A 20,670-nucleotide genomic window follows, 5' to 3' on the forward strand; every position below is an offset into this window, starting at 1 on the left:
AATGGAAATAGAAGAGTACAGGGAATACAAAGGAATTTTTTACTCTTCCCTTAATATCATTTTAAAAACTACTCATTTGAATCAGAATCATTACATAAGTAAAATACACACAAAAAAATAGTCAAAGTTAGGGAAGGAAGGGAAGATGGTTCATGGAATTGGTGTTTTGAGGTTCTTGTATTTTAGAGCTATGAGCAGAGTATGATAAGTTAAAGATACATACTATAACCCTGAGAACAACCGTTAACAAAATAAAGCAGTGAGGTATATATCTTACAGGCCAAGAGAGGTGATGAAATAAGATATTGAAAATACTAAAATACTCAGTCCAAAGAATAGCAATAAAGTGTAGAAAAAGGAACAAAGAATAAATGAAACAAAAAACAAATAGCAGTATGGATGACTTATCCCAACCACATCACTAACAATATTAAATGTAAATGAACTAAACACTGCAATTAAAAGGCAAAAAATAATCTGATTTAAAAATAGGCAGAGGAACTGAATAGACATTTTGCAAAGGAGACATACAGATGGCCAATAGCTGCATGAAATGTTGCTCAGCACTGCTAATCATGTGGATAAATGCCATCAGAGCCACAATGAAATATCATCTCACACCTGTTAGAGTCACACCTTCATGGCTATTACCATGAAGACTGAGATAACTGTTGGTGAAAATATGGAGAAATGGGAAATCTTATGCTGATAGAAAACAATATGGAGGATCCTCAAAAAATTAAAAATAGAACTATATAATCCAGCCATATATATCCAAAGGAAACTAAACCAGAATCTCAAAGAGAGATCTGTACTCCTAGGTTCATTGCACTTTTATTCATAATAGCCAAGGTATGGAAACACTAAAGTGACCATCAGCAGGTGTGTGCTGTGTGTGTGTGATTCAAGAGTGAGAAAGGACATCTTGTCATTTGTGACAACATGAATGGACCTTGAGGGCATTGCGTTAAGTGAAATGTCAGACAGAGGAAGACAAATAACTGTGTGATACAATTTCAGTTGAGTTCAGTTGCTTAGTCGTGTCCGCTCTTTTCGACCCAATGGAATGCAGCATGCCAGGCCTCCCTGTCCATCACCAACTCCCGGAGTTCACTCAAACTCATGTCCATCGAGTCGGTGATGCCATCCAGCCATCTCATCCTCTGGCGTCCCCTTCTCCTCCTGCCCTCAATCTTTCCCAGCATCAGGGTCATTTCAAATGAGTCAGCTCTCCACATCAGGTGGCCAAAGTATTGGAGTTTCAGCTTCAACATCAGTCCTTCCAATGAACACCCAGGACTGATCTCCTTTAGGATGGACTGGTTGGACCTCCTTGCAGTCCAAGGGACTCTCAAGAGTCTTCTCCAACTCCACAGTTCAAAAGCATCAATTCTTCAGTGCTCAGCTTTCTTTATAGTCCAACTCTCACATCCATACATGACCACTGGAAAAACCATAGCCTTGACTAGACAGACCTTTGTTGGCAAAGTAATGTCTCTTGCTTTTTAATATGCTGTCTAGGTTGGTCATAACTTTTATTCTAAGGAGTAAGTGTCTTTTAATGTCATGGCTGCAATTACCATCTGCAGTGATTTTGGAGCCCAGAAAAATAAAGTCAGCCACTGTTTCCACTGTTTCCCCATCTATTTGCCATGAAGTGATGGAACTGGATGCCATGATCTTAGTTTTCTGAATGTTGAGCTTTAAGCCAGCTTTTTCACTCTCCTCTTTCACTTTCATCAAGAGGCTCTTTAGTTCTTCTAGACCACATTACCTGCCTCTGAGAAACCTGTATGCAGGTCAGGAAGCAACAGTTAGAAATGGACATGGAACAACAGACTGGTTCCAGATAGGAAAAGGAGTACGTCAAGGTTGTATATTGTCACCCTGCTTGTTTAACTTCTATGCAGAGTACATCATGAGAAACGTTGGGCTGAAAGAAGCATCAGCTGGAATCAAGATTGCTGGGAGAAGTATCAATAACCTCAGATATGCAGATGACACCATCCGTATGGCAGAAAGTGAAGAAGAACTAAAGAGCTTCTTGATGAAAGTGAATAAGGAGAGTGATACAACTTACATGTGAAATATGAAAATGTCAGACTCACAGAAGTAGAGTAGAATGGAGGTTGTCAGAGGCTGGGAGGTTTGGTTAATGGTTTGGTTAATGTTGGTCAAAGGGTATAAACTTCCATAAGTAAGTCCTGGGGATCTAATGCACAGCATGGTGATTATAGTTAACAGAAAATACTGGATTATATACTTGGAAGTTGCTAAGAGAGTGGATCTTTAATGTTCTTAGCACAGAAGTAATTACATGAGGTATGATGGAAGTGTTAACTAACACAACTGTGATAACCATTTCACAATACGTAAATACTTGTATCAGATCAACATGTATGATCTTAACCTTATACAATGTAATGTCAATTGTAGCTCAGTAAAGCCAGAAAAATTATGATAAATAGTATACAAAAGCAATAATACTAGATGTTGCATCTGATGTTAGTAGGCTTAATGAAGGTGTGGAGGTTGGATTAGATGGATATGTATTAAATATCATAATGGAAGATACTGGAGACGGCAGTGGCACCCACTCCAGTCCTCTTGCCTGGAACATCCCATGTTGTTCCAGGTGACAGAGGAGCCTGGTGGCTGCAGTCCATGGGGTCTCGAAGAGTTGGACACGACTGAGCGACTTCACTTTCACTTTTCACTTTCATGCATAGAAGAAGGAAACGGCACCCCACTCCAGTGTTCTTGCCTGGAGAATCCCAGGACAGGGGAGCCTGGTGGGCTGCTGTCTATGGGGTCACACAGAGTCGGACACGACTGAAGCGACTTAGCAGCAGCAGCAGTAGAAGATATGGAATAGAAGAAAATGGGACTGGCAGTGAATGATAGACGTGGAAAAAGAAGAGCCGTAGTTGTCCTCGTGATGTATTGTTGTGTTGAGTGGTTGCCTGGAAACTCAATTCTTTGTGTGTTGCACACACACAAAGAGAGAAAAGAAAAATAAAGTCTTCGTAAAAAGTTTGAATAATTGATACTAAAGGCCAACTGCAGTGGCATTAAATGTTTTGAAGCAAACAAAGGAATCGACTAACAGGAATATTAAAACCTTTTATATATACAATTTTTACTGTTCTGTCACTTTGTGATTGAGAATGAATACTTAAGGCACCCTAATAATTTGGAATTGTTTTTTATGTACTTGTGATGGCCAAAATTCAGCATTTGATTTCAAAGCTTCTTAAGCTCTTAGTTTATCTTAGGACAGGAGTTTTGTTAAATTTTTGAAACAAAGGGGGTCATGTTTCAGTCAGTCCTTACAGATTCAGGCACTAAGAACCAAGTCACAAATAAGAGAAACTTACCAGATGAGCAGGGTTGTGAGAAAACTGGAGGCACACTAAGTAGAGAATATAAAAACGATCTGAGCTGGTGTTCAGATTGAAAAGTTAAGCACTTGGCAATGCCTGTAGGTCTTGAGGAAGCGAATATAAATCAGGAAATAGATATAAAATACACTGGCTATAGACTAAGCCAAACCTCTAGGTGAAATGACAAACGAGAATCTGTCAGGAAGACAACTACAAGGGTCAGTGTCAGCCCCTGAATAGCAGGACTTGCTGTGACCCCAGTACCGGGATGGGGAGCTTGCTCTGCCCCCTGGAGGAGTGAGAAGACTCTGGGCCTTGAGCACTTTTTTAAGGCCTGATGTTCATGATATTTTTGAGATTAAAACTGTAAATTTTCACTGACTTGGAAAAGCTCCAGGTCTAATAACAACTTTCTAAATTCTAAAGATTAGCCATTCTTCAGGTTGTAGGTCGAAAAATGCCAAAACAGTAATTAAATAATTTGAGCATTTTTTTCTTCTGTCCTTTGCTGGTTTAAGGTTTCAGATCAGATCAGATCAGAACAGTCGCTCAGTCGTGTCCGACTCTTTGCGACCTCATGAATCGCAGCACACCAGGCCTCCCTGTCCATCACCAGCTCCCGGAGTTCACTCAGACTCAAGTCCATCGAGTCAGTGATGCCATCCAGCCATGTCATCCTCTGTCGTCCCCTTCTCCTCCTGCCCCCAATCCCTCCCAGCATCAGAGGCTTTTCCAATGAGTCAACTCTTCACATGAGGTGGCCAAAGTACTGGAGTTTCAGCTTTAGCATCATTCCTTCCAAAGAAATCCCAGGGCTGATCTCCTTCAGAATGGACTGGTTGGATCTCCTTGCAGTCCAAAGGACTCTCAAGAGTCTTCTCCAACACCACAATCCAAAAGCATCAATTCTTCGGTGCTCAGCCTTCTTCACAGTCCAACTCTCACAGCCATACATGACCACAGGAAAAACCATAGCCTTGACTAGACAGACCTTTGTTGGCAAAATAATGTCTCTGCTTTTGAATATGCTATCTAGGTTGGTCATAACCTTCCTTCCAAGGAGTAAGCGTCTTTTAATTTCATGGCTGCAGTCACCATCTGTAGTGATTTTGGAGCCCAGAAAAATAAAGTCTGACACTGTTTCCACTGTTTCCCCATCTATTTCCCATGAAGTGATGGGACCGGATGCCATGATCTTCGTTTTCTGAATGTTGAGCTTTAAGCCAACTTTTTCACTCTCCACTTTCACTTTCATCAAGAGGCTTTTGAGTTCCTCTTCACTTTCTGCCATAATGGTGGTGTCATCTGCGTATCTGAGGTTATTGAGGTTTCTCCCGGCAATCTTGATGCCAGCTTGTGCTTCTTCCAGTCCAGTGTTTCTCATGATGTACTCTGCATATAAGTTAAATAAACAGGGTGACAACATACAGCGTTGACGTGCTCCTTTTCCTATTTGGAACCAGTCTCTTGTTCCATGTCCAGTTTTAACTGTTGCTTCCTGACCTGCATACAAATATCTCAAGAGGCAGATCAGGTGGTCTGGTATTCCCTTCTCTTTCAGAATTTTCCACAGTTTATTGTGATGCACACAGTCAAAGGCTTTGGCATAGTCAATAAAGCAGAAATAGATGCTTTTCCGGAACTCTCTTGCTTTTTCCATGATCCAGCAGATGTTGGCAATTTGATCTCTGGTTCCTCTGCCTTTTCTAAAACCAGCTTGAACATCTGGAAGTTCACGGTTCACATACTGCTGAAGCCTGGCTTGGAGAATTTTGAGCATGACTTTACTAGCGTGTGAGATGAGTGCAATTGTGCAGTAGTTTGAGCATTCTTTGGCATTGCCTTTCTTTGGGATTGGAATGAAAACTTACCTTTTCCAGTCCTGTGGCCACTGCTGAGTTTTCCAAATTTGCTGGCATATTGAGTGCAGCACTTTTACAGCATCATCTTTCAGGATTTGAAATAGCTCAACTGGAATTCTATCACCTCCACTAGCTTTGCTTGTTAAATGACAGCAAGTCAGTCATGTGGAAGAAATACGACACTCTAGAGAGTTGCACAGATGTTTTCAGCATCTGATTGATAGTTCTTATAAATCACATCAAAATAGATCAGAGGATCTATTTTGCAAGCACATACACACCTTGGAAATAAAACATTTAAAAGTTAAATTCAAAAACAAACAAGAATAAGAAATTCGTTGAAATGTTTAGAAATGATTAATATTTTGACATAACTATATACTTTAACCGAACACTTTCAACATCAGAAAAAGATAACAAGACTCTTTGGCTCCATTTTAAGACTCCTTCCATTGTAAAAATAGGTGACCGTTTTGAATAACTTATGAGGGCTAATATCCTTAGCAAAGACAGTTTAACATGGCTGTGAAGATGGGCATACCAGACCACCTGACCTGCCTCTTGAGAAATTGGTATGCAGGTCAGGAAGCAACAGTTAGAACTGGACATGGGACAACAGACTGGTTCCAAATAGGAAAAAGGAGTACGTCAAGGCTGTATATTGTCACCCTGCTTATTTAACTTATATGCAGAGTACATCATGAGAAACGCTGGGCTGGAAGAAGAATAAGCTGGAATCAAGATTTCCGAGAAAAATATCAATAACCTCAGATATGCAGATGACACCACCCTTATGGCAGAAAGTGAAGAAGAACTAAAAAGCCTCCTGTTGAAAGTGAAAGAGGAGAGTGAAAAAGTTGGCTTAAAACGCAACATTCAGAAAAGTAAGATCATGGCATCTGGTCCCATCACTTCATGGGAAATAGATGGGGAAACAGTGGAAACAGTGTCGGGGCTCCAAAATCACTGCAGATGGTGATTGAGCCATGAAATTAAAAGACGCTTACTCCTTGGAAGAAAAGTTATGACCAACCTAGATAGCATATTCAAAAGCAGAGACATTACTTTGCCAACAAAGGTCTGTCTAGTCAAGCCTATGGTTTTTCCTGTGGTCATGTATGGATGTGAGAGTTGGACTGTGAAGAAAGCTGAGCACTGAAGAATTGATGTTTTTGAACTGTGATGTTGGAGAAGACTCTTGAGAGTCCCTTGGACTGCAAGGAGATCCAACCAGTCCATCCTAAAAGAGATCAGTCCTGGGTGTTCATTGGAAGGACTGATGTTGAAGCTGAAACTCCAATACTTTGGCCACTGATGCGGAGAGCTGACTAATTTGAAAAGACCCTGATGCTGGGGAAGATTGAAGGCAGAAGAAGGGGATGACAGAGGATGAGATGATTGGATGGCAGCACCGACTTGATGGACATGGGTTTGGGTGGACTCTGGAAGTTGGTGATGGACAGAGAGGCCTGGTGTGCTGGGGTTCATTGGGTCACAAAGAGTCGGACATGACTGTGCAACTGAACTGAAGTGAACTGAAGTGTGTCATTACAGGGACACAGCTGGGCCAAACAACGAAGTAGCAAACAGCCCTTCCAGACTTCTATATTTTAAGAGATTCCATACCTGAAGTTCTCTTGCATTTCCAGCAGATTTAAGCTTTGATGCTAAGGGAAGCCAAGCTCTTATCACTTCAGCCCAGTCACAAATGTCCACTAGGTCCTTCCCCAGAAAGCCAGTCTCTAATTTATAACCTCCCTTAATGGGAGAATGCCAGTGATTATAAATTTTCGTAACATTGCACAGTCATCACAATTCCTAAAACACTGAAGTGAATCCAGACATCAGATTTCCTGCTTCTGATCTGAAGTAGGTTTGACCTCTGCCTGGCCTTCTGAGAGCATTTGGATATCTGTCTCTGCTCGTGGGTGGACAGTTAGGTTAGTGCACTTAGACATCTTTTGAAGGGAAAATAAGACCAGTCTTTAGCCAATCTTATTTCTTTAAAAGAAGAAAAGATAGAAAAGGGACTCTGCTTAAAATGTCTTTAGGGAAATAAATATTATATCTGGTGTTTTCACCTCCATATCCATAAGTTTTGGCACATAGTGCCAGGTACCAACATCAAGTGCTTCAACAGCTTTCCAGGGCAATGGTGTAAGTGTATGCATTATATATTCATACACTTTTGTATGAATGTATAAATTTATACGTATTTATACATTATCTATAAATATATATATATACATATATATGGTGTGATTGCTCAGTTGTGTCCGACTCTCTTTGTGCCCCCATGGTCTATACAGTCCATGGAATTCTCCAGGCCAGAACACTGGAGTAGGTAACCTTTCCCTTCTCCAGGGCATCTTCCCAACTCAGGGATCAAACCCAGGTCTCTTGCACTGCAGGCAGATTGGTGGCTCAGCTGCAATGTGGGAGAACCCAGTTCGGTCCCTGGGTCAGCAACTTCCCCTGAAGAAGGGAAAGGCTACCCACTCCAGTATTCTATATACTGTATACATTGCATGCATGCGTTCTCAGCCACTTCAGTTGTGTCTGAAGTCTTTGCAACCCTATGGGCTGTAGCCCTTCAGGCTCCTATGTCCATGGGATTCTCCAGGAAAGAATACTGGAGTGGGTTGCCATGCCCTTCTCCAGGGGATCTTCCCAACCCAGGGATCAAACCTGCATCTCCTGCATGTCCTGCATTGCAGGCGGATTCTTTACCCACGGAGCCACCTGGAAAGCCCTACTATATGCGCTATATATATGCTATATATTGTATGTATATACAATAGCTTATAGGAGAAGGCAATGGCACCCCACTCCAGTACTCTTGCCTGGAAAACCCCATGGACAGAGGAGCCTGGTAGGCTGCAGTCCACGAGGTCGCTAAGAGTTGGACACGACTGAGCGACTTCACTTTGACTTTTCACTTTCATGCATTGGAGAAGGAAATGGCAACCCACTCCAGTGTTCTTGCCTGGCAAATCCCAGGGATGGAGGAGCCTGGTGGACTGCCGCCATGGGGTCACACAGAGTCGGACACGACTGAAGTGACTTAGCAGCAGCATAATAGCATATACCTAGTATCATGGTCATCATATACACATATTGTAAATGGTTTTGCAAATGCCTGACAGGTTTGTCTACTTCCTCTGGAGTGAAACATAGTAGTCGACATTTTTAACTTTTTAAAAAATTATCTACCATATCAGACAAGGCTGGACCTAAAATGTGGTTTTGTTCCTAAATTATTTTGAAAGGAAACTAATTTGAAAATAGAAGTCAGGCTCGGACTCCAAAAAAGTATTGACTTTTTTTTCACCAAAATCTTCACATAAAATAAGTTCTAATTGAAATAATTTCTGTAGTCTCTGGCCTTTTTGGTAAAGAATGTGTTATACATGAATAGAAATGAGTAGTGAAAGTTTTTTTTCCAGTTGAATAACTCCATGAATATAAAATCCTCTGTTGTAATCTCTTTGCTTCCTTTGTATCTCAAAAAATATTATGGTAATTCTCTCTTTATGCAATTTATCTTGAAATTTGGATATAACACTTTAACAAAAGTTTCATTATGCATTAAAAATTTACTGTTAAGATACATAATATTTTTGTTTTTATATGAACATACTTAATTAAAGTGTGGTTTCTGTCTAAAATTACATTTATAGACATTAAATGATTTAAATTACTTGTTCAATTTCAGCAAAGAATACAGAGTAAACTACTGAAGTATTATTTTCATTTGCATTTATTTAGGTTGTTCTATTCTTTTTATCTTTCCATCCTTTAAAAAGTTATTTCTAAAATTATAACTATGTAGGGGGACAGGTATATTAACTAATTGTGGCAAAAATTTTGCAATATATATTTATACCAAATCATTATGTTATACACCTTAAATTTGCATAATGTTATATATCAATTTTAAGGAAAGATATAAGCATCTGAATGCAGAGTTCCAAAGAATAGCAAGGAGAGATAAGAAAGCCTTCCTCAGCGATCAATGCAAAGAAATAGACGAAAACAACAGAATGGGGAAGACTAGAGATCTCTTCAAGAAAATTAGAGATACCAAGGGAACATTTCATGCAAAGATGGGCTCGATAAAGGACAGAAATGGTATGGACTTAACAGAAGCAGGAGATATTAAGAAAAGGTGGCAATACATAGAAGAACTGTACAAAAAAGATCTTCACAACCAAGATAATCACGATGGTGTGATCACTCACCTAGAGCCAGACATCCTAGAATTTGAAGTCAAGTGGGCCTTAGAAAGCATCACTATGAACAAAGCTAGAGGAGGTGATGGAATTCCAGTTGAGCTATTCCAAATCCTGAAAGATGATGCGGTGAAAGTGCTGCACTCAATATGCCAGCAAATTTGGAAAACTCAGCAGTGGCCACAGGACTGGAAAAGGTCAGTTTTCATTCCAATCCCAAAGAAAGGCAATGCCAAAGAATGCTCAAACTACCGCACAATTGCACTGATCTCACACGCTAGTAAAGTAATGCTCAAAATTCTCCAAGCCAGGCTTCAGCAGTACGTGAACTGTGAACTTCCTGATGTTCAAGATGGTTTTGGAAAAGGCAGAGGAACCAGAGATCAAATTGCCAACATCTGCTGGATCATGGAAAAAGCAAGAGAGTTCCAGAAAAGCATCTATTTCTGCTTTATTGACTATGCCAAAGCCTTTGACTGTGTGGATCACAATCAACTGTGGAAAATTCTGAAAGAGATGGGAATACCAGACCACCTGACCTGCCTCTTGAGAAACCTATATGCAGGTCAGGAAGCAACAGTTAGAACTGGACATGGAACAAGAGACTGGTTCCAAATAGGAAAAGGAGTACGTCAAGGCTGTATATTGTCACCCTGCTTATTTAACTTATATGCAGGGTACATCATGAGAAACGCTGGACTGGAAGAAGCACAAGCTGGCATCAAGATTGCCGGGAGAAATCTCAATAACCTCAGATACGCAGATGACACCACCCTTATGGCAGACAGTGAAGAGGAACTCAATAGCCTCTTGATGAAAGTGAAAGAGGAGAGTGACAAAGCTGGCTTAAAGCTCAACATTCAGAAAACGAAGATCATGGCATCCGGTCCCATCACTTCATGGGAAATAGATGGGGAAACAGTGGAAACAGTGTCAGACTTTATTTTTTTGCACTCCAAAATCACTACAGATGGTAATTGCAGCCATGAAATTAAAAGACGCTTACTCCTTGGAAGGAAAGTTATGACCAACCTAGAAGCATGTTCAAAAGCAGAGACATTACTTTGCCAACAAAGGTCCGTCTAGTCAAGGCTATGGTTTTTCCTGTGGTCATGTATGGCTGTGAGAGTTGGACTGTGAAGAAGGCTGAGCGCTGAAGAATTGATGCTTTTGAACTGTGGTGTTGGAGAAGACTCTTGAGAGTCCCTTGGACTGTAAGGAGATCCAACCAGTCCATTCTGAAGGAGATCAGCCCTGGGATTTCTTTGGAACGAATGATGCTAAAGCTGAAACTCCAGTACTTTGGCCACCTCATGCAAAGAGTTGACTCATTGGAAAAGACTCTGATGCTGGGAGGGATTGGGGGCAGGAGGAGAAGGGGATGGCAGAGGATGAGATGGCTGGATGGCATCACTGACTCGATGGATGTGAGTCTGAGCGAACTCCGGGGGTTGGTGATGGACAGGGAGCCTTGGCGTGCTGCGATTCATGGGTTCGCAAAGATTCAGACAAGACTGAGTGACTGAACTGAACTGTACTGAACTGATATATCAATTTTATCTCAGTACAGCTAGGAAAAAATTAGTCCTGTTAATGTTAGCAACTTACTTAGCAAAATAAGTTGGACATTCTTATTGGATTCTCATATACAATTTTTTTTTTAAATTTTAAGTTATTTCTAGTATACTTGTATCTTGAGGTTGATTAGACAAGAATACATTTTGTTCAAATTTCTTTGAAAGGTTTTGTTATGATAATAATTTATATATTGGAATTAGTGATAGATTAATGTGATAAGTAAATTAAGGAATGGATGCTATTTAATATAGTTTATTTTGCATAAATTTTTGAATATTTTGCAATTATATAAAATTAAAATTAGATTTTTCATTTTCTTCAGTGTTTGCAAATCACTTCCCTTTATATTAAGTGGAGTCATGCAGTTTATATCCTTTTGACCCTGGCTTCTTTCACTTAGGATGTTGTATTAAATAATCATCCATGTTGTTGTCTGATTCCAGTTCATTTCTTTTTATTTATGGATAGTATTCTACTGATTTCTCAGCTGAGGGATATGGGAGTTGTTTGCAGTGTTTCCTGATTAATAATAAGCTGCTATAAAGATTCATGTTCAAGTTTGTGAATGAACATAGCTTTCAATCGTATGGTATTAATTTTATAAGAAACTGCCAAGCTGTTTTCCAAAGTGGCTGTATCATTTCTCATTTCTTCAGCAGCATAGAAGTCCAGTTGTTCTGCATCCTTGCCAGCCATGATACTCTGTCTTTTCTTAGGTGTTCCAGGAAGAGTGAAGTTGTATCTCATTGTGGTTTTAATTTGCATTTCCCTGGTGTCTAATGGTGTTGAGCATCTTTCTTTGTGCTTTTTTGCCATTCATGTATTTTCTTTGGTGAAGCATATGTTCCAGTCTCTGGCCTACCTTAAAAACGCATTATTTTCTTATTATTGGACTTAGTTTCTAATTCTAGAGACAAGTCCGTTATCAGATATATGATTATAAAAATTTTCTCACTGTCAGTGGCTTTCAGAAGGCAACCTTTCTTAAGGTTCTTAAGGTAAATGAAGTACAGTTTTTTTGTTCTTTGAATTACTGTGCTTTTGGTTGTGAGTTTCCCAGGTGGTGCTAGTGGTAGAGAACCTACCTGCCTATGCAGGAGACATGAGACATGGGTTCAATCCCTGGGTCGGGAAGATCTCCTTGAGAAGAGAATGGCAACCCACTCCAGTATTCCTGCTTGGAGAATCCCATGAGCAGAGGAGCCTGGTGGGTTACAGTCCATGGGGTTGCAAAGAGTCGTACATAAGTGAAGTGACTTAACACACACTTTTGGTTGTGTATGTAAGAAATCATTTCCTAACTAAAGGTCAGAAATCTTTCTTTTTTTTTTTTAGAATTATAGGTTTTACACTTGTACTTATGATCCATTTTGAGTCATTTTTTGGTAGAGTGGCACTTGGATAAAGGCTTTTTGTTTTTGCCTTTGTTTTTTACACATATGTATCCAGTGGTTCCAGCACTATTTATGGTTGGAGGGACTGTAACTTTCTCCACTGAACTGCCTGTTTACCTTTGTCAGAAACCAGTTAGTCATGTGTATGTATAACTATTTCTGGATTCTTTTTTCCATTCCATTTATCTACGCGTTTATTCTTCCTTCAATACCACTCTCTTTATACTAAGTCAGGAAATAGAGGCTCTGAGTGTTTTAACTTCAAAAAGAAGGTACATTCTGCTGTTTTGCGTAGTGTTCTCTCGAAGCCATTTAGCATAGCTTCGTTGATAATGTTGCTCATGTCCTCCGTAGCTTTGGTGATAACTTTTGCTTTCTCTGTTCACTGCTGAGAGAGTGTGGTGATGCCTCCAGCTGTATTCAGGCCGTTGTCTATTCTCCTTTCAGTCCTGTCAGTTTTGCTGCATGTATTGTGAAGCACTGTTCTTGGGTGCATACACTCATGTTTGTGATGTCATTCGGGGGAGTTGCCCTCTTAACATTATAATTAAGTCATGTTCATCTTTGTCTTTATTCTGAAGTCTGGTTGACAGGATATTAATGGAGCTACTCCTGCTTTCTTTTGTTTAGTGTTTGCTTAGTATCTCTTTTCTATCATCTTATTTTTAACCTTTTTACACTTTATATTTCAAATGAGTTTACTGTGCACAATGTAGAGTTTGGTCTTGATTTTTTCATGTAATATGATGGTCTTTTTTATTTGAACCTGAAGTAATAAATTGTTCATTAGAAGCAAATCACTGACTGAAGGAGTTTATACGTGTCCAAAAATGTGGAATGTACCCTAGAGTGGTAGGTTTTCAGCATAAACAAAATTTCCCTAAAGCAATATGGAATTATCTGTTTGGATCATGGCTGCAAATGGAGGCTGAAGATTATTAAGTGCAGTCTGTTTTAGCATATGACTGATGATCTTTATGTTTTAATTGGTATGCTTATCAAGTTCCTATTTGCTATAGTATTTATGTGATTGGACTAAAATCACCACATTGTCAGTTGTTTCGGTTTTAATCTCTTCTTTTGTTTTGTCCCCCAAGTACTTCATTTCTGATTCCGTTTTAGCTTCCTTATTGACTTTTTTATTTAAAAAATTTTATTCTGTTTTATAAAAATTGTAATTAAAATTTTATTCATTGCCCTGGGTTGTACAATGTGCATCTTTAATTAATCAGAGTCTACTATAAAGCAGTCACAGCACTGAGCTTGTGGTAGAGGCTTTAGCGGCACTTGCTCAGCCTCCTCCTCCTCCTGTGCTCTGTTGTCATGCCTCTTCTACATGTGCCGTAAACACAGTGAGTTGTTAGTATTTTTGCTTCACATAGATATCATTTAGGGCAATTAAAAATAAAGTAGAATTTTATATTTACCTTCATTTCCTCTGTTTCTTTGTGTATGTGTTATGTCTTCCCCCAAATTTTTTAAATGTGTTGGAATTGTTCTTTTTTTTTTTAATTTAATTTTATTTTTAAACTTTACAATATTGTATTAGTTTTGCCAAATATTGAAATGAATCCGCCACAGGTATACCTGTGTTCCCCATCCTGAACCCTCCTCCATCCTCCCTCCCCATACCATCCCTCTGGGTCGTCCTAGTGCACCAGCCCCAAGCATCCAGTATCGTGCATCGAACCTGGACTGGCGACTCGTTTCATACATGATATTTTACATGTTTCAATGCCATTCTCCCAAATCTCCCCACCCTCTCCCTCTCCCACAGAGTCCATAAGACTGATACATCAGTGTCTCTTTTGCTGTCTCGTACACAGGGTTATTGTTACCATCTTTCTAAATTCCATATATATGCGTTAGTATACTTTATTGGTGTTTTTCTTTCTGGCTTACTTCACTCTGTATAATAGGCTCCAGTTTCATCCACCTCATTAGAACTGATTCAAATGTATTCTTTTTAATTGCTGAGTAATACTCCATTGTGTATATGTACCACAGCTTTCTTATCCATTCATCTGCTGATGGGCATCTAGGTTGCTTCCATGTCCTGGCTATTATAAACAGTGCTGCGATGAACATTGGGGTACACATGTCTCTTTCCCTTCTGGTTTCCTCAGTGTGTATGCCCAGCAGTGGGATTGCTGGATCATAAGGCAGTTCTATTTCCAGTTTTTTAAGGAATCTCCACACTGTTCTCCATAGTGGCTGTACTAGTTTGCATTCCCACCAAGAGTGTAAGAGGGTTCCCTTTTCTCCACACCCTCTCCAGCATTTATTATTTGTAGACTTTTGGATCGCAGCCATCTGACTGGTGTGAAATGGTACCTCATAGTGGTTTTGATTTGCATTTCTCTGATAATGAGTGATGTTGAGCATCTTTTCATGTGTTTGTTAGCCATCTGTATGTCTTCTTTGGAGAAATGTCTATTTAGTTCTTTGGCCCATTTTTTGATTGGGTCATTTATTTTTCTGGAGTTGAGCTGTAAGAGTTGCTTGTATATTTTTGAGATTAGTTGTTTGTCAGTTGCTTCATTTGCTATTATTTTCTCCCATTCTGAAGGCTGTCTTTTCACCTTGCTAATAGTTTCCTTTCTTGTGCAGAAGCTTTTAAGTTTAATTAGGTCCCATTTGTTTATTTTTGCTTTTATTTCCAATATTCTGGGAGGTGGGTCATAGAGGATCCTGCTGTGATGTATGTCGGAGAGTGTTTTGCCTATGTTCTCCTCTAGGAGTTTTATAGTTTCTGGTCTTACATTGAGATCTTTAATCCATTTTGAGTTTATTTTTGTGTATGGTGTTAGAAAGTGTTCTAGTTTCATTCTTTTACAAGTGGCTGACCAGTTTTCCCAGTACCACTTGTTAGGAATTGTTCTTACCTATTAACATTTATATCACCAATTCCTGACTCTTGGAGGCTCTGTTAAAAATTTAATATGCAAAGGTGTCTAGGAATATGTTTGATTTATAAATTTCTTTTGTTCTTAAAATTTCAGAACCACTAGAGTGAATGTATCATAAGATACATTCCTTAGGACTACCTTCCTTAGTCCTTTGGCCTAATCTTCAAAGTCTGACAAGTTTGCTTCAACTGATCTTATTTCAAGATTTATCTGAAGCTCTCTCTCAGGTTGTACTTGAGCCTGTGTGGTTTCTTTCTGTTTCTGTCTCGTTCTCTTGCTCTCATGACTGGAGAGGGTACATCAGGACCACAGTGTCCTGCTTTTTAATGTTCTCTTTTTAGTAACTTCACACATGTATCACATAGAGATAGATAGTTATGGAGTCTCTTCTTACCATTCTCCTTTACAGGTAAACATTTTCTGTACATCTTCAAATTTTTATAGAGGGATAAATCTGCTTTCCCTCTGTATACCTTTAACCATTTCAATAGTATTTTCTCCTGGACATTTCACATCATCATTTTTGTTAGTGCGTGTGTAAGTGGTAACAGAATTCACCACAACAAAGGAGCCAGTGTCTCCACAGGGCTAACCCTGGTCTGGGGAGGTAGCAGGGTACCAGTGATGCCGTGTAAATTCTTAAAGGTCCCCAGCACCCTTGCCGAGTCGTGGAGACTCTCCTGACCTTTACGGCCTAGTGTGGGACTTAAGCCTCCCCCTGAAGTCATGAGCTTTGCTGTAGTCCAGGCGCCTGCCTTCAGGAAGGGCCACAGGCTGTGAGATTGGGTAGAGGTCCTATAAAGTCTGTGTTTACCCAATGAGCCGTGACCGAATGCAACAGGTCACTTGTACAGAGATGGACAAGAAGTAGAAGGGCAAACAGGAAGATTCAGCATAGTATTCTTAATTATATAGAAAAACGTCCTCTCAAGTTTGTCGAGTCCTGTAGTAGAACGTAAAACACTTGTCAGTTATGAGGGTAACCGCAAGAGATACTTGTTTTCAAGCTTTCCCCTTAATTTCTTACTGAGAGCATAACATTTTCTTTTTGTCTTTTTTCCCCCTCAAGGGGTGCTACATCCATTGTGTACAGATGCAAACAGAAGGGGACCCAGAAGCCTTATGCTCTCAAAGTGTTAAAGAAAACAGTAAGTTTATTTCATTATATAACAGCGTCTCTAAGGGATACGTGTCCTGGAGAAGCCAGGAGCCCTGATCCAAAGGACAAAGGTCCAGAGGACTGCGGTGTGCAGCTCACTCACTTGGGTCATGTTTGTGAAAGGACAGCCAGATGAGTTGTTTTCTGATGGAAACTATGATTCTTTGAAAGCATCTGGATCGTAAATTAGATATGGCTGTGGGGGAGAAAAGTAGGCAATGGAAAAAGATTTAGAGTTTCCAGGTGAACTTTGCTTTGTATACCTGCCATGTTTTCAGATATACATGTATATGTGTGTGTGTGTATATACACATATATATATATATTTAATTTCCAATCACTTAATATACTAGAAAAGCTTGCTATTTAGAAACACCTGAATGAAATACAAATAGATGCATTTGTTAAAGGATTCATCAGCTTCTAACTTGATTTTCAGATGGTGCTTTTGCTTCAGTAAACTATAACCAGACAAATGCTAATGTATCTGGGACTTAATCTGCTCATCTAAGAAGTTTATATTTAAACAAGAAGGAAGGATTTTGTTATCATACTGGTTTTTGGTTTTTTCCCCTTACTGTAGATGAGCTGAGGGGGCAAAGGTTGCTTAGGCTCATCCCCAGTAAGTACGAAGTGCTAAGGTGAGAGGTCAAAATTCGAATACCAGTCGGTAATACCGGCATTTTATACTCCTGGTGCCTCAGAGAGGGTTTGTCATTGTAATGCCCTACTGATACTTTGTGTCCTCAGGTAATTTCCCCTTCTAAAACCACAAAAGACAGTATATTCTTTTATTGTGAACTCTTTCTTTTTCAAATTTTATGTGAACAAATATGTGAAATATATATATTTCTGAAAACCCAGCTGTAACATATGCTGAGAAGAGACATAACATAACTTTTGAAATCAAATAATACCTCTTTGAGGCCAAGGGTTTTTTTTTTTTCGTAAAGGCAAAGTAATATCACCGGCTGTTGTTGTATTGTCTGGCACAGGGAAGTTTTAGGCTCTCATGTAATGAATAAGAGAATAATGGCACAAGGTATTCAGTCAAATAGAAGCAGAATGACATTTTGAAACAATCTGTTAGACTTTAAGGCCATTCAACTAACAAGAGTGGTGTAACTGAGCAAAGTAGTATAAACGGCATTTGCTCCTAATAAGCTCTTTCTTCTGAATTTTCCGTTTGGTGTAGGCAATGATTCCAGAATGCAGAGGGATCTTTTCCTCAGTAAGATTTGAAATTTTCTCTTAAATCGATGTCTTATGGTCATAAAATGTGTTTGAGCTAGATTATTAAAATTTTATGAAAGAGAATTTCCTATTAAACATCTCAGTTTGGTTCAGTTCAGTTGCTCAGTCGCATCCGGCTGCTTACAACCCCGCGGACTGCAGCACGCCAGGCCTCCCTGTCCATCACCAACTCGTGGGGCTTGCTCAAACTCATGTTGAACATCTACTTGTATGAAAATTATTTAGCACGCTTTAGCAGTGGTCACACAAGAGATGTTTTTGGACTTGGTTGTATCTTTTCTTGATGGTTAAAAAAATTGGCAGTAAAATTTGTGTGTGGTTGTTTTATTTTCATAGTTGAGAAAACTTTAAAAGGCACTGGCTATATAAACATTGAGGAAAATAAGTATTCAGAAATGACTTGTGAATGCTCGGAATTGCCAAGGACAAAGGGTTTATTTAGACAGTATTTGCTGTCAAAGATCTTTGGATGAATTGGAATAAGAGCTAAGTGAAGACATTTGGTAGGTTCATGACTCTCATTCACTGGGAAAGTAAAGCTCTGATTTGCCCTGCCTGTCTACTTCTCTCCATCTCTGTCGTGGAAGCATCTTCCTCAGAAGACAGGCAGGAAGAAAATGTGGATGAGAACCGAGTGTCAGATGGCCCTGCAGAGCGACGCTGTGAGGCAGATGTTGTCAGATGCAGTTACTGTTGTGCCAAACGGAATGAGAGAAATCCCTGGAGAAACCCCGAGCTTTGACCATGAGTTAGATGGAGTTCCCAGCATTGTCTCCTGGAATCACCCTTGCCCAGAGATGTGTAAACGAGAGGAACAGCAGGCAAAACCTCAAAGAGCAGTTGCCTCCAGTGTTTAATTCTATATAGGTCATGAAGACAGAACTTCTTTCTCCAAATGAAATGAACAAAGCCTAAGAATCTATTTATAGAGGACAAGTGATGCAGGGGAAATGAAGTATTCTAGCAAATTCAGTTTAAATCTACTCTTGAGGGGGAAAGGGTGTTTCAGAAAACTTGAATCATTTATGAAATCTATTTGAGTGAGCCACATAAAATTGCACCTGTTTAACTATTCTTGACCTAAAAACGACAGCTATGCGGGTCAACTGACAGCCTTGGGGCCACTGTATGACTTCACTGGGCAATTCCCTGGCTCCTCGTTTTATGACCAGCCCTAAATTTTAAGGGATTTGAAAGATTATCTACATCTGTCTATCTATCAATCACTTCTTAACTATCTGTGAGAATTTCTTAGGTTTGATATAATAAACTACCATAAATTGGATGGCTTAGAACAATTAAAATTCTTTTCCTGCTTTGAGTTCTAGAATTCTGAATCAGAGGGATAGCAGGGCTGGTTCCTTCTGTGGGCACGGAGGGAGACTTGGCTCCAGCCTCACTCTTGGCTTCTGGAGACGGTTGGCAGTGCTGGGTGCTCCGTGACTGGTCACTGCACCCGTCTCATCTCTGTTTTCATCACATGGCAGTCTTCTTGCATGTCTTTATACCGTCTTTCCTCTCTGCATGTCTGTGTTTAAATTTCCTTCTTATAAAGACATCAGTTCTGTTGGAGTAGGGGCCCACCCTACTCCAATATGAGCTCATCTTAAACTAACTACTCATATTTACAACAACTAAATCCTGAAGTCTCACTTTTAAGGACTAGGGGTTAGGACTTCAACATATTTTGGGGAGGGAAACAATTTCACCCAGAATACTATCTGTAAAATGGGACCTCTTCAAAATATTCCATTCAATAATCTATCTGAAGTTGAATAAAATTTTTTTCACAGTCAAGAAGCTAATGAACATAAAACCCATCCATTTTATAAGTGATCAGATTCATATATAAATGTTTTTAAGTCCAAGAAAATATTCCTATTTCTTCAACAAGTTAATTATTTGATAACAATAATCCTCTTTCCTGGGATCTGTTAAAGAGATTTTCAGGAAAGTTTACCCCAATTTCATTTTCTGGCAATATTATATTCCTTTCTCATAGCTTAATATTTTAGGAAGGATTTAGTTTATATTGGAAATAAGGGACTTATTCCCCCTATAAAACACCCTGATTATCATTGCCAACCCATTAAGAACTCATATGTCTGGGTAAAAGACAAAGGCTCTAATTAATCCATCAGAAATCAGACTAAAGCATCTGCTCTCATGAAGAAATCCATATTCCATCAGTTGATAGGCACAGAGCAGAGTTGATATGATAATAAACATAAAGTAAATGGTAACATTCCAACAGTTGGGTATTTTGGCTAATAAAATATTATTGCAGGAAATAAACAGTAATTATAACAAAAATATTTTAAATGACCATATATTTTATGTTGTTCGGTCACTCAATAATGTCTGATGGACTGTAGCATGCCAGGCTTCCTGTCCTTCACTATCTCTCGGAGTTTGCTCAGACTCGCATCTGTTGAACTGATGATGCCATCCAGCCATCTCATTCTCCCTCACCCCCTTCTTCTGCCCTCAGTCTTTCCCAGCATCAGGGTCTTTTCCTATGAGTCAGCTCTTCACATCAGGTTGCCAAAGTATTGGAGCTTCAGCATCAGTCCTTCCAATGAATATTCAGGGTTGATTTCCTTTAGAATGGGCCAGTTCAATCTCCTTGCTGTCTAAGACTCTCAAGAGTCTTCTCCAGAACTATAATTCAAAAGCATCAATTCTTCAGCACTCAGCTTTCTTTATGGTCCAACTCTGACATCCAGACATGACTATTGGAAAAACCATACCTTTGACTATATGGACCTTTGTGGGCAAAGTCTCGTCTCTGCTTTTTAATATGGTGTCGAGATTTGTCATAGCTTTTCTTCCAAGGAGTGAGCATCATGGCTTGCTGCATAGCTGCAGTCACTGTCTGCAGTGATTTTGGAGCTCAAGG

The 20,670-nt window shown here is 39.5% G+C and overlaps 1 protein-coding gene across 5 annotated transcripts in view; it reads left to right on the forward strand.

Moving 5' to 3' along the window:
* The window catches only part of CAMK4 (calcium/calmodulin dependent protein kinase IV), a 255,441-nt gene that overhangs the window by 107,442 nt on the left and 127,329 nt on the right, over nucleotides 1-20,670 (forward strand). For all 5 annotated transcript variants that reach the window (XM_070794140.1, XM_070794139.1, XM_070794143.1 and 2 more), the window contains exon 2: nucleotides 16,428-16,506. Coding sequence is in view for 1 of the 5 variants with exons in the window: in XM_070794139.1 (XP_070650240.1) it covers nucleotides 16,428-16,506 (79 nt within the window). In the remaining 4 variants the exon portion in view is untranslated. The remainder of the gene's footprint in view (nucleotides 1-16,427; nucleotides 16,507-20,670) is intronic.

The sequence above is a fragment of the Bos indicus genome, chromosome 7 (assembly GCF_029378745.1).
Source record: "Bos indicus isolate NIAB-ARS_2022 breed Sahiwal x Tharparkar chromosome 7, NIAB-ARS_B.indTharparkar_mat_pri_1.0, whole genome shotgun sequence".
Classification (NCBI taxonomy): domain Eukaryota; kingdom Metazoa; phylum Chordata; class Mammalia; order Artiodactyla; family Bovidae; genus Bos; species Bos indicus.